At 41.1% G+C, this 12,844-nt stretch overlaps 1 protein-coding gene across 1 annotated transcript in view; it reads left to right on the top strand.

The window, feature by feature from the left end:
- The window catches only part of ntn1b (netrin 1b), a 62,006-nt gene that overhangs the window by 32,678 nt on the left and 16,484 nt on the right, over nt 1-12,844 (top strand). The window contains exons 5-6 of the mRNA XM_074655565.1: nt 5,172-5,360; nt 10,621-10,770. Of these exons, the coding sequence (XP_074511666.1) occupies nt 5,172-5,360; nt 10,621-10,770 (339 nt within the window). The remainder of the gene's footprint in view (nt 1-5,171; nt 5,361-10,620; nt 10,771-12,844) is intronic.

Here is a 12,844-nt window from a genome sequence, read left to right as displayed (position 1 = left end):
CTCTGTAATCCGTTAAAGGCCAAGTGTTGTCTTTTCCTCTGATCGCAGGCTCTGATGAACCCTGTTTGATCTGGCACACGTCGTCAGCTCACGGTATGAGTGACTGTAGAGGATCATACGCACTGAGAGAGTAATTGGTCCTGAATAAACAACAATCGCGCTGGAATTCCATCTTTCTCCGCGTCTGAAGAAGCGGTGCATTCTTCAGTCTGTACGCTTAAACATCTTCTGACACCTGTTGACAGGGTCGGTAAACATCTGCCGCTGCGGCGCTGAGTCCTAATGACCAAATTTCATTACAGATCATCATGTACAGACGGTTGATTGTTTCTGAAGTGTGCTGCTCTCCTCTGTAGACGGAGCGAAAAACCGCCTCCACCGAGCCGTGGGATGCGTAATTTCCATCCAATATGCACACCCACCACGAGCGCTTCCTTCGCTAAGCCTGATAGATGGCACTTGAACATAAATAGATTGGAATAGCATTGCTTTAAGTAGGCCCTTGAAAGCAAATGAAAGCAGCCCCAGAAAAGACACCTTGTTACTCTGGATGTCCAGTGCAAAATCACAGTAAGCAGCTGATCTGCAGTAACCATGCCTTTACTTTGTATAAACTCAATTTATATTCAGAATTTCAATTTAGTTTTTCACTAGAAAGGTGAAATCTAGGCATTCCTTGAATATGATTCTGTAATAATATATGTATTTTTCTAATTAATTTTTTCTCATAAGCTTTCTTCTTACTGCTATTTTTACTAGTGTTTAAGAAACACACATAGCAAATAAAAAAGAGCTTTCACAAGCATGAATTAGTTGGCAATACAGAGAAACACAAGGGTCATTTTTTTATATGAAAATATTTAATCACAATAAATCAAATGACTGTCCATAAATAATTGTGATTAATCATATCTATCTGTTCAGAATGTACCTTAAAGGGAGATTTGTCATGTATTTAATACTCTTATCAACATGGAAGTGGGCAAATATGCTTGTTTTATGTAAATGTATGTATATATTTATTATTGGAAATCAATTAACAACACAAAACAATGACAAATATTGTCCAGAAACCCTCACAGGTACTGCATTTAGCATAAAAAATATGCTCAAATCATAACATGGCAAACTCAAGCCCAAAAGGCAACAACAGCTGTCAGTGTGTCAGTGTGCTGACTTGACCATGACTTGCCCCAAACTGCATGTGATTATCATAAAGTGGGCATGTCTGTAAAGAGGAGACTCGTGGGTAACCATAAAACCCGTTTTCAGGTCAAGGGACCCCTTTGAAAATGGCCAGTTTTTCCTCGCCAAAATTTAGCGTAAGTTTGGAGCGTTATTTAACCTCCTTCGCAACAAGCTAGACATTTTATGACATGGTTGGTACCAATGGATTCGTTAGGTTTTCTAGTTTCATATGATACCAGTATCTTCACTCTAGCTTTAAAACTGAGCCCGCTACAAGGTAAAAATCGCAAGTTGTGTTAATGCGTTAAAGAAATTAGTGGCATTAAAACAAATTTGTGTAAACGCGTTATTATGTTGTAGTATTTTCATCGCATCAATGAGTGTGTATAGGAATGTGTGAAAGATATCATAGGAACGTTGTATGAAGATACGTTGTTAAATAATATCCACTTTAAAATAAATTCAAATGAACATGTTCGGAACATAACTGGTGGTGCTGATGAAGGGGTAAATGAGCTCATCTGACAGGACCGTATGGGTACGTCTGAAAAAAAAAAGGCTCTAAATTCTTCACTTACTGATTTCACATCCTTTCACTCTTTGAGTTTCTTTACACGTAGCCCAAACTGTTGAAGAACAAAACCAGGAAGGTTTACCCGTGCCCTGACTTTTCAATAGTACATAATTCAGTTATCTGGCAAACGTGCGACAGATGTTGCGAGGGGCATTTGGAGCCTGTTGCTCTAAACACGGCTTATCAGCGCCCAAGCTGTTGTCCCTGCTGGACGACAACTGCAGTGAGCAGAGCGGGGATGTGTGGATGAGACAGCACAGCGTTCATTAGAAGGACCTGGGGACAGCTGTGGAGATTATTTATCTCATGACACTTTCACTCACACACACACACACACACACACACACACACACACACACACACACGTATAAAAAAGTACCTTTGAGAGCGACCAGTCTCCAAAGAGACAGATTCAGATCGATTTATGCCAAAGAATCACAGACCTCATCTATTTGCTTGCTGGATTGAAAAACAAGAAAAAGAGATAAATTATGATGTATATCCCGCTTTAGTTTTAGTATTTTTTTGTCTCTGGCTGGTTCTTAAAAAGTAATTGTGTTCTTTGAAGTGGCGGCTTCGGTGTTACAATAAACACATCTGTCTCTGAATATTTTGGAAGATGAAAGTACAGTACCAGCATCGGCTTTCTTCAGCACCGGAAAACTAAGAGCATTCCATTTCCTATTCATGAAAAAAGCCCCGCTGCATTTTCCCTCACACTTCCCTTAAGTGGAGATAACATCTGGGATAAGAGAGCAGTAAAGAGTAAGAGGGAAAGGGAGGAGGGAGCGTTTGTGTGTGTGTGTGTTCTTCAAAGCTTGGTGTAGTGTGTGTTGGGTCAGCCCTGGGGAGGGTAGTGTGGAGATAAGCCTGTGACAGCTGCCAAACACCTCTGTGTGTGCATGTGTGTGTGTGTGTGTGTGTGTGTGTGTGGACGTCTGGGCCCCTCATTCACAAGGAGTGTTTCTGAATCCCAACCACCTGCCAGCTCTGGTCCCTAACGGCAGGTGTGAGTCGGTTTGTACGTGATTCAGACCACTGATGAACGTGGAGCATATGTGACAGTCTTATCGCCAGCATCTCCCTGTAATAACATTAAGACGGGCGCATTGATGGAGAGATTACTGAAATGTGAGGCACTGTGAAGGCCGATCTTATGAATGCTTCGTGCATGATTCAGCCTAACATAGGAAAAAAGTGACCTAGTAGGGAAAACATCACAAGGAGGATAACCAATGCAGAATACGGTGCCCCACAGTGTTCAATATTAATAGAATAAGTAATTGTGAAATAACAAATAACTAATCATTTTTCATTTTTACTTCATCATAGATGAAGATATAGAAAAATGGCCTTTTTCCAAATCCCAGCTTTGATCTCATAATGGCAATGACATCATTTCTTCTCAGTTTTCTTTCATGTCACTTTTTATTTTATAATGTAATTTTTCCATGAGTGTTATCACCTCCCTCTCACCTTTAATCAATCATATGTCCCCGCCTCTCTTAAAGGTAGGGTTGGTAACGTTGAAATTCTCATTATATCCCGATAGCAGTCAATAATGCTAAATGCTCTGACAAAAAAAAAAGAAAAAAATCTGGTATCTGTGGCTTTTGCAGGATTGTAATAGAGTGCTACAGGAATGAGTCCTAAAACCCAGAAATGAGTTAACATTTTAGCACTTCAGGTTCCCTTGTCTGGAAGTCAATGGGTTTTTTGAATGCGTTTTTAGTTAGATGCCTGAAATAAGGTCTGTGGTTAACACAAGCTTAAGGGATTTTAACGTTTTGTTCTACGACATAAAATATATCAATAAATATCGTGAATTTTGAAGCTTTTACGTGTCTTAAAAAAGGCGGTTGCTAATAAGTGAGACTACTAAACGTCATCACGCCGACTCCTCCGCCTTTACAGCCTTGTCGTGTTTATACTCACTCTCATGCGACCGTGGTGTAGTTTGTTTATAGCCTAACGTTAGCCTTTTACTCCCGGTGATTGCATTCACACTTCAAAAATCATAAAGTGGTGTTAATTTGTGAAGATTATCTTGCTGAACAAAACGTGTAAGTATCATAAACGTGTGTTTGCCACAGAGCTTATTTTCTGCAATAATCCAAAGCCCAAAGGAAAAATCCCATTGGCTGTTTGTCGAGGGAACCAGGGCGATGCTTACTTCTCAACATTATCGACTCAAGGTTGAAGACACGGTCACACGTGCGCGAATGCAGGCGAGTGTGTGCACGGTCACACACTCGCCTGCAGACACTCGCTTGCCTTCAAGCTATAGTAAACTCAACAACTGCTACCAGATTTAACCAGTTAGCTGCTCTTGTTAGCACGTAATTCTGAATCAACCAACAAGAGGCTGCTGCTGTAAATAAACACAATACACAGACACAATCACTGACATCTCCCTTTATTTAGGTAGCTTAGCCAGTTAGCAGTTGCTAGTTTAAGAGAGGGGCTAAAAGGTGACAACACCACGGTCATTAAAAGTGGCATGAAATAAAAACATCAATAATTGCATAAAAATTAATTTCAATAAAATTCTCATTTTGAATAATAGCATATTATAGTAATGAAATTAGCTTGAATATGTTCTTCAGTTATTTCATAAGTTGTTGGTTCATTTATAAATTTTGCAACATTCATTCATGTGATAATTTATTTTGTGTAATTTTGTATTTCTTTTATATTGAACACTTTGGGTTTCCATAAGAGCGGGCTGAGATTGTGGCAGTGCATCCAGTGCGTGAGAAATATGAACTTTGAGGTCAATATTAACGAGTGAAAATAGAAATGACAATAAATCAGCAGTCCCTCAGATGTGTGGGAGAGCGGAAGAAAGTTTTCCTGCCTGACATCACCGGGGTTCAGAGGTTAAATTCACAAGCAGGTGGCCAAGCGAAAGAGAGCCTGAACCAGGACGTTTCTTTTAGAGGCTCCATTATTCTCAAGCCAGACCAAAGCAGGCCAAGCCACGCCATCTGTTCCAATAACCTGTTGTCTGAAAATGACAAACTCTTTCCAGAAGATTGAGACTTTGTGGTGGCTTTCAAGTAAATGCATGTTCTCAGGATCTCAACTGCATTTGGCTCTGCACCACAATTGCAAATTGGAAGGTCTGTAAACATTGTGTGTTGAGTTCATCGCTGTCAAATAACAAAGCTCATATTTCCAAAATGTCAAGCTTTTCAGAAGCTAAGAAAAACAGCTGTGTTTTGCAGCTTGATGACACTGCATTTGGTTTCATGAGTTTAAGAGTTTGGAGTTTCTCAACTGACAGGGGACTATGTAACCATGCAACAGGAGTGAAAACACGAAAATCAGCATTATGACTAGCTGATCTGTAAAATGTCATGGCAACATTTCTCAGCGTCTCTCTCTCTCTCTCTCTCTCTCTACCCAGCCTGCCACTGTAACCTGCACGCCCGCCGCTGTCGTTTCAACATGGAGCTGTACAAGCTGTCAGGCCGGAGAAGCGGCGGCGTCTGTCTCAACTGCCGTCACAACACGGCGGGACGCCATTGCCATTACTGCAAGGAAGGTTACTACAGGGACATGACCAAGTCCATCTCTCACCGGAGGGCTTGCAAAGGTAACAGGAAACAGGATGTGTCAAACGTTGGATGTTATAACATTATCTGCACACAGTCACCAGTATTCTCACAGTGTAACTTTTTGTTAAATAAAAGGATTGGCATTAGGTTCAACACTTTCCTCTAAAGTTAGGTTTGAGGTAATGTTTTATACACATGCTTTGCACTAATGCTGTTTCATTAGTGCAAAGCATGTGTATAAAACGGTACTTTTTCTACAAAACAATACTTTACTTTTGATATATTAAGTACATTTTACTTTCACTTGATTTTGAATGCAGGAATTTTACTTGTGTACTTCTTCCACCACTGTCTGTTTCACACTTCAGGTATTAAAGGAATTCCTTAAAAAGTTGTGGAGAAAAGCGGCCCCCTGTCTTGGTGTCAGTGAACTGACCCGTGCAGCTCCTGAGCTATTTGGGGTCCTCTGTGGATCCCTGACAAGACAAACATAACAAACAGAACGGAGGTGTGAGCTGATCCACTGAACAGAGCAGTGGAAACAACTCGCTAATCGTCCCTCTCCCCCTATTCATACTTACAACACACAGGCACAAAAACACAACACACACACAGGTGTGAGCACATACGACAGGTGTGAGACCGAGCGGCCGAGGATTAATGTGAGGGGAGACAAAAGCTGGGCTCCTTCTGTCTTGCAGCACCTCGGGGAGTAAAGAGACTACGAGGCCCTGAGCAAACAACCTGCTGTCACTCAAGCTATACGCTCACCAGCAAAATATCCCATAGATGCACAAAAAACGTGTACATATCTCCGCCTGTCTCTGACTATGTGACAGTATGTTTGCCTACAAAACACTGGCAAACATTGAAGTTAATGTGAGATTCTGTTTTTATGCCTCTGCGCTGGACGCATTATTTTTCGGGTTGTCCATACGTACGTACGTACGTCTCATTCTCAAGAACACACATGCAGACCGACGCCCGGCCAAAAACGGCAATGCCTCACCTTGGTGAGGAAAAAGGCAGAAGAATTGTCAGCGAGCCAGTAAATAATGAAGCGGTCCGTTTCATTACTTTGTATTAATGTAGTAAATATACAAATGTCAATTAGATGGTAATTTGCATGAGCAATGATGCACAACAACAAAAATTTGGTTATAATAATCATCCATTTATAGTGATCAATTTGACCCAGACAGACGTGATCACTATAAGCGGTTTCCACTGCAATTAGATTTTGGTGGTCAAAGGTCACAATACAGGGTTTTTGACCATACCTCAAGAATTCATATGCTAATTATGACAATTTCACACAAATGTATAATAGGATAAGATGATGAAGTGATGACATTTTGGACAAACATGGATGTAAACTCCAACTTGACTTGACAATTCTAGTTGGAGGGAAAGTCTATTTATAGTGTGTTTATATGGGGAAAAACGTTTTAACTTGTTACTAGTACTTTTAAACAATATTGGATACCAATTACATCTCAAGAAATATATCTATTTCTCTAGTTTTACCGCATACTAATGACTAATGAGTGACTGGGCAGATGCAGATATTGCGGTCTTGAGCAACATCCATCACTGAGCTATGATTGGCTGGTGACAGGGCCTCAGGGTGCCTATCCTCCGGTGCCCCCATCCTTGGTATACCACTGGCTATTTAAACATAGGGACAGCAACAGGATATTTCCTACTACATGCCACAACAGTCCTCCCAGCTTAATTCACTCAGCTTGCATGAAAGCATGCGTGAAATGAAAGAAAAGGCTCGGGCAACAGGGCCTACAAAAGCATTTTTCAGAGATCGCTCACAAACAGAGCGCTGGGATCGATTTGCTGCATGTGGTAGTGTTGTGCTGAACACAAGCTTGATAGATCGTACTTAGCCAAAAAATGACAAATGGTTCTTCGCAGCATTGTTTCACTCCGCCAGTCCAAACATTTTCACAAGCTATATTTGGGGAGTAGTTAGGTTCAGGGGGGGATGGAGCTGGGAGCAGGTTAGTGTAACAGAGGTTCTCACTTTGCCCTAATGACGTAGCAAACATCCATAGATCTCTGCAAAGTCTTTCCAAACAGCTGGATCAGTAACCCGAACACTCCCAAGCCCCTCTCCCCAGCCCTTCATATACCCAGCTCGGTGCTCTGGGATCAAACCCAAACAGCCTGATTGCTGCCTTTCTCCTCAGGTGACAAAAACAAGGTGATGTGACATCAGTTAGAAACCACTATATTTATTGTTCAAATCAGCCAACCATCCCACTCTGCTGTTGTTGGACAGGAAATACGGCGCTGCGCCAAAACACAGCCAGGAGGAAGTCTGCTTTCATTCCCCATTCCTTAACATCCCCCCCTCTCTCTTTCGCCAACACTCTCAACAAAATGTCCTCCCAACGATTTGCTTAATAGTTTAGCAAAAAAAAAAAAAAATCTTTTCTGCACTATACAGCGCCTACATCTCCAGCGGCGGCGTGGAATGCCTCATGCTTTATTTCCCAGATTAACAACTTCACCCCTCATCAAGCGCAGTGTAAACACGGCTCTTGGAGAACGACAGTGCACGCCCCCCCGCCCCTAACAGTTTGTTTTTTTTCCCCCCGTCCCCTCGTACGTTTGGCAGTCTAAGCCTTTAACTGGGCGCAGCGAGTCCGCAGAGATGAAGCCGGTACATGGTTCACTGCACCGCACGCCTCCAAAACCCCCTCAGCAACCATTCAGCTCCACAGCCCCCCCACCCCCCACCACCACCACCACCACAGGTTGAAATCAATTAATCTGTCCAGTTTATAGCACCCCCCGTGAAGGCAGTGACGCTGTGGTTTTGCATTAGTGGACTTTTGAGATTGAAGTGGTATGAAATAGTTATTACAAAAAAAATAGAAAGTAGCGTTCTGATATTTTATTGCCCTATAAACGTCATTCAGTCTATCACATTTAATGTAGAGTAAATCAAACACTATGTTTTATTCTCTTAAAGGAGCAGTTTGACATTTTTGAAAAATTGGCTTATTCACTTCCTTAGATGGTTAGCTTAGCTTAGCATAAATAACAGAAAGAGGGGGAAAAAGCTAGCCCGGATTTGTGCTGGTAACAAAATCCACCTACCAGCATCTCTAAAGGCTTTTACACACCGACAGCGTTTTTGTTTTTTTCTTTTCGTGTGATTAATTCATACATCAATATATTTTTTGCAAACTTTTGTTTTTGTCATGAACACTTTAACACGGAACACGAATATTACGCGATTTTCTGAGCTTTCGTACTACGAATAAAGGCGTCAACCAACTAAGTTGAGTTGCGGCTATATTTAAGAAACAACAACACAGAGGCTCCGTAGTCCGAACCAAGACGGCAAACTTTATTACTCCTTTCAACCTTGAAAAAGTCATCGCAGACCAGATCAACTCCTTCCGTTCTTACCTTTCGCAGTAAAAGCTTTAGACATATAATATTCACAAGCGAGTATTTTGCATTTTCGTGTTGGTTCTTCGTCACGCCCCTGTTGTGTAAAGGCCTTAAAGCTCACTGGCTAACACATTATATCTTTTATGTTTAATCAAATTATAAAGTGTTGACACATTTTTTTAAGGGGTGTTATGAGCCAGACCATTTCTTGGCTGAGAGCAATATGCTAAGCTGAGCTAAGCAGCTCGTGTCACATGTCACAAATGTCAATGGGATTTTGAATGACGTTTTCTTAGATTGGGAGCAGAACCTATATTTTTCTGTCCATTTACAGTACAAATCCCCTTGATTAGTCTGTTATCAGCTCATTAAATGTACATTATCAGTCGTTATACGCCTCATAGATGTGGGTCAGTAGGGGCCTGCTACACCTACTACATTGTAAAAGTGAAATCAAAACTTTAAAGCAACATGTTCTAACATGTAAAACTGAATGAAATGTTACATTTTGAACACAAACAAAACAGCTTGTTTAGGTTTGGCAACAAAACTACAACTTCCTTTGGTTTAGGCAACAAAACCTTGGATAAGTTTAGGGAAAAAGATCGGATTTCGGCTTATAATGACTACATTTGATAAGTGAAAGTGAAACTTAAGCTTGTGAACACAATGACAACTACACAATGTTGGTTCCACATTGCATGCAAACCCCGGTCTCCTGGGTGAGAGTCCTATGTTTTATGTATTTGTAGTTTGCATTAAACAGCCCTCCCTCGTTTTTATGTAAGGAACGTGCTCGTGTTGAATTCTCAGAGGAAATGAACTGAATCCATAAATAATTCACCATTCTATTTCATTCAAAACAATACACTTGGCGGAAGCTTTTACAATACAAATCAAGTAGAAGAAAAACAAAAAAGTTAGACCTTTTTTTTAAAAGAAAAGATTTAATAAGCAACTCGTTATGTTCATGAAACTCCATAAATTCCAAATCAAAGCAACTCCAACCTCCACTGGACCACTTCAAGCACATTTCAAATGACTCTGCTGGTACATATAACACATGCAGGGCTAATAGGGAGGCTGGGCTTCCACTTCAAACACACTAGCTTTATGGTAAACGTTTGGCAAAGCACACACACACACACACACACATGCACAGAACGAATTTCTCACATTTAAACGTGCGATCCTCCCAACTAACAGCTTAAACAGACTTTGAAGTGCGTTCCACTCGTCCATTAATGGCAAACATTATTCAGGCAGTATTTGCAAAGGAACTCTTTGCCAAAAAGCTTTACATTGGAAACTCGATCTGAAGAGCACACAGTCTGTCTGATCACAACGGTGCAGAGGACACAAAGCCTGCTCTCAAGAGGCTCAAAGACACACGCACCCCTACGCATAACACATACCCACATGCATCACACACACAGTAGACCGGTACTCTGCGGTGAGGGTGAAATACCATAATTAATCAAGTTATTTACTGTTCTGCGTGCCTTCCAGGGCAGACCTAATGAAGAGTCCCGTGGTCATTATGGGTGGAGGGAAGCAGTGTAATTTGATTGAGGTTTTATGCTGGTGCAGGGCCCAGTTCCCCATCTGTGATGGTCTGGAAGGAAAAACACAGCCCGCTCTAATGTGAATGATTTCTCACTAGGTTTTCGTGTGTTGACTTTTTATTGTATGGAATATGTAGAGTCAGCAGAGGGCAGGGCAGAGACATGCTGTAGTCATTTGAAAGCCAATATGTTTGGTAAAGGCACTGGTTTTGTAAACCACTCATGTTTTCATTTTTCAAATCACAAGTTGTTTACTTGTGATTTGATCTGGCTTGATGTTCTTGTGTGTTTTTCCCTCTCTCCTTTCCCTCCATAGCATGTGACTGCCATCCAGTTGGAGCAGCAGGGAAGACGTGTAACCAGACAACAGGCCAGTGCCCCTGCAAGGACGGAGTGACGGGGATCACCTGTAACCGCTGTGCCAAGGGCTACCAGCAGAGCCGCTCCCCCATCGCCCCCTGCATCAGTAAGGCCCACTTCTACCACCTTTACACACAATGACTGGACCCAGAGAATGCTAATCCATGTTAACAACCTCTCATAGGGCATCTGGTGCAACTTTCTAATGAGCTTTATAGTTTATGAATAGGTAACTGACAGATTTATTAATGGTTAAGAAATCATTTATATACGCGTTATCAATCTGAAATAATAAGCCTTTCATAAGAAAACTTTTTCCAAGTTGTGAAAAACCCTTTGGCTGGCTAGCACTTTGCCTCATCATGCATCAAGAGTGATGTAAATACATTGATTAAGGGTGAATATAAAAGGAGTAAATCATGACAATGTTTTAAGTAAAAGGTTGTGGGTTCCTCACTTTCTAATACGCCATCAAAATGGGGAAGAAATTGATTACCCTATGTGTCGCGTTTTTCTTTTTACGATTTTGAAATAGATTTTTTAATGCCAGAATCAATATATTTGCTTCGTTTGAGTCTATGCGGAGGTAGAAGGAAGTTAACACTTTTATTGTTGTAGTCAGAATAACGTGACGTCATATCTGTTCCGTATCAGTCAACCAAAACAAACCGTAGCGAGCCGAGATGCGAAAGTAGAAAAAAGTGGGGGGGGCCTGCGTTGATATGACCTGCACCCTCACATTGTAAATACAAAGTGGTAAACACTACACATCCAGTAAAGTATGGAAACACTTTGGGTTTCACACATTGCAGGAAAAGCAGAGCTAGACATCACGGCTAAAGCTGCATGCTAACTCTGTCATGGACAGGAAGCGTTATCGTATTGCGGTAACGTGCGGTCACGCTAGCCGTCACTTGCATCTCCGTGGTCAAATGGGCCGATGCTATAACTGTAGAGCACCCATATACTGACATTTATGTTAAATGCATTCAAACGGCCCCGATGGAGCTGACCATGGATGTATAAAGAGAACGGAGCTGACGAGAGAGTTAGCGTCGGACTTGGCAAAGTTAGCGGAAGTATACACGTGTGACTACTTCCGGTTTTCAAAATAAGGTGTTAATAAACAGTACTGTATACAAAATACATATATGGAAATAAGATTGCTTAGATTATACTGTATTAACCGGAAGTATAAAACCTTACACGTCCCTTTATAAAGTAAAAAAGAAAATACCACTAATTTTTGAGGGAAATTTTTAAATTTTTTATTTTTGGGTTGCTGGAAAAAACTTCAGGACATCTCTGACTACATACATGCTGAAAATCAAAGATTTGTACTGTAATAATTTAGATATTTTCCAAAGTAAAAGTCCCTAGAAATGTATGATTAAACTTTTTCCCATGGTCTAGTATTAAAAACGTTAACAAAAACCGCAATAAATCGTAATATCGAATAGCAATACTTGTAGAATCACAATACCTATCAAATTGGCACCCAAGTACCGTGATAGTATCGAATCGGGAGATGGTGAAGCGTCCCAGCCCTAGTAGCTTAAAGCCAGCGCTAGATATGCAAGAGGCTGATAGCCACCAGCCAAGGGGATTTTTGGCTACAATCTAAATGGATTATTACTAATCTTTAAAGAAACTTATAAACTCTTTATGAATCATAAAATTCAGCTACATCTCAAAGCTAAAAAAGTTAGGCAAGTCACAATGACTCCCTGACCTTCTGTCGCTGTTCTGTTTATGTCTCCCTGACATTTTGTTCACCAATGTACACCATTTTGTTGAATAAAAAGATAGAGTAGTTTTCTGAGCTAAAGAGCCTGCTAACGGTCAGTTGTCGAACTCGTTGGTTTATCTTCATTGCTAACGGGACAATAGGTTCATACAGTTTATTCAAAAGATGCATTTGTACCAGCGACTCCTGCCTCATAACAGTCAGCCACCCATTCCTCTTTTGTGGAGCAGTTTATACAGAGGACGTTGAATAAAAGTTGATGGTGACGCACAGCTAATGAGCTACAATGGCTTCCTCCATGTTGAACTCTCCGGCTCGCCATTCTCTCAAAGGTCATCTCTGTCAAGGCAGCTCGCTATTGGACAACGGTGGAAGTTCATGGGTCAAAGTTCACCAGAATTGAACAAGATGTGAAAAATTCACAGGGATTTTC

This window comes from Sebastes fasciatus, chromosome 13 (assembly GCF_043250625.1).
Source record: "Sebastes fasciatus isolate fSebFas1 chromosome 13, fSebFas1.pri, whole genome shotgun sequence".
NCBI classification, from domain to species: Eukaryota; Metazoa; Chordata; class Actinopteri; order Perciformes; family Sebastidae; genus Sebastes; species Sebastes fasciatus.
The sequence above is the reverse complement of the archived record's forward strand: the minus strand, read 5'-3'. Positions and strand labels throughout refer to the sequence as shown.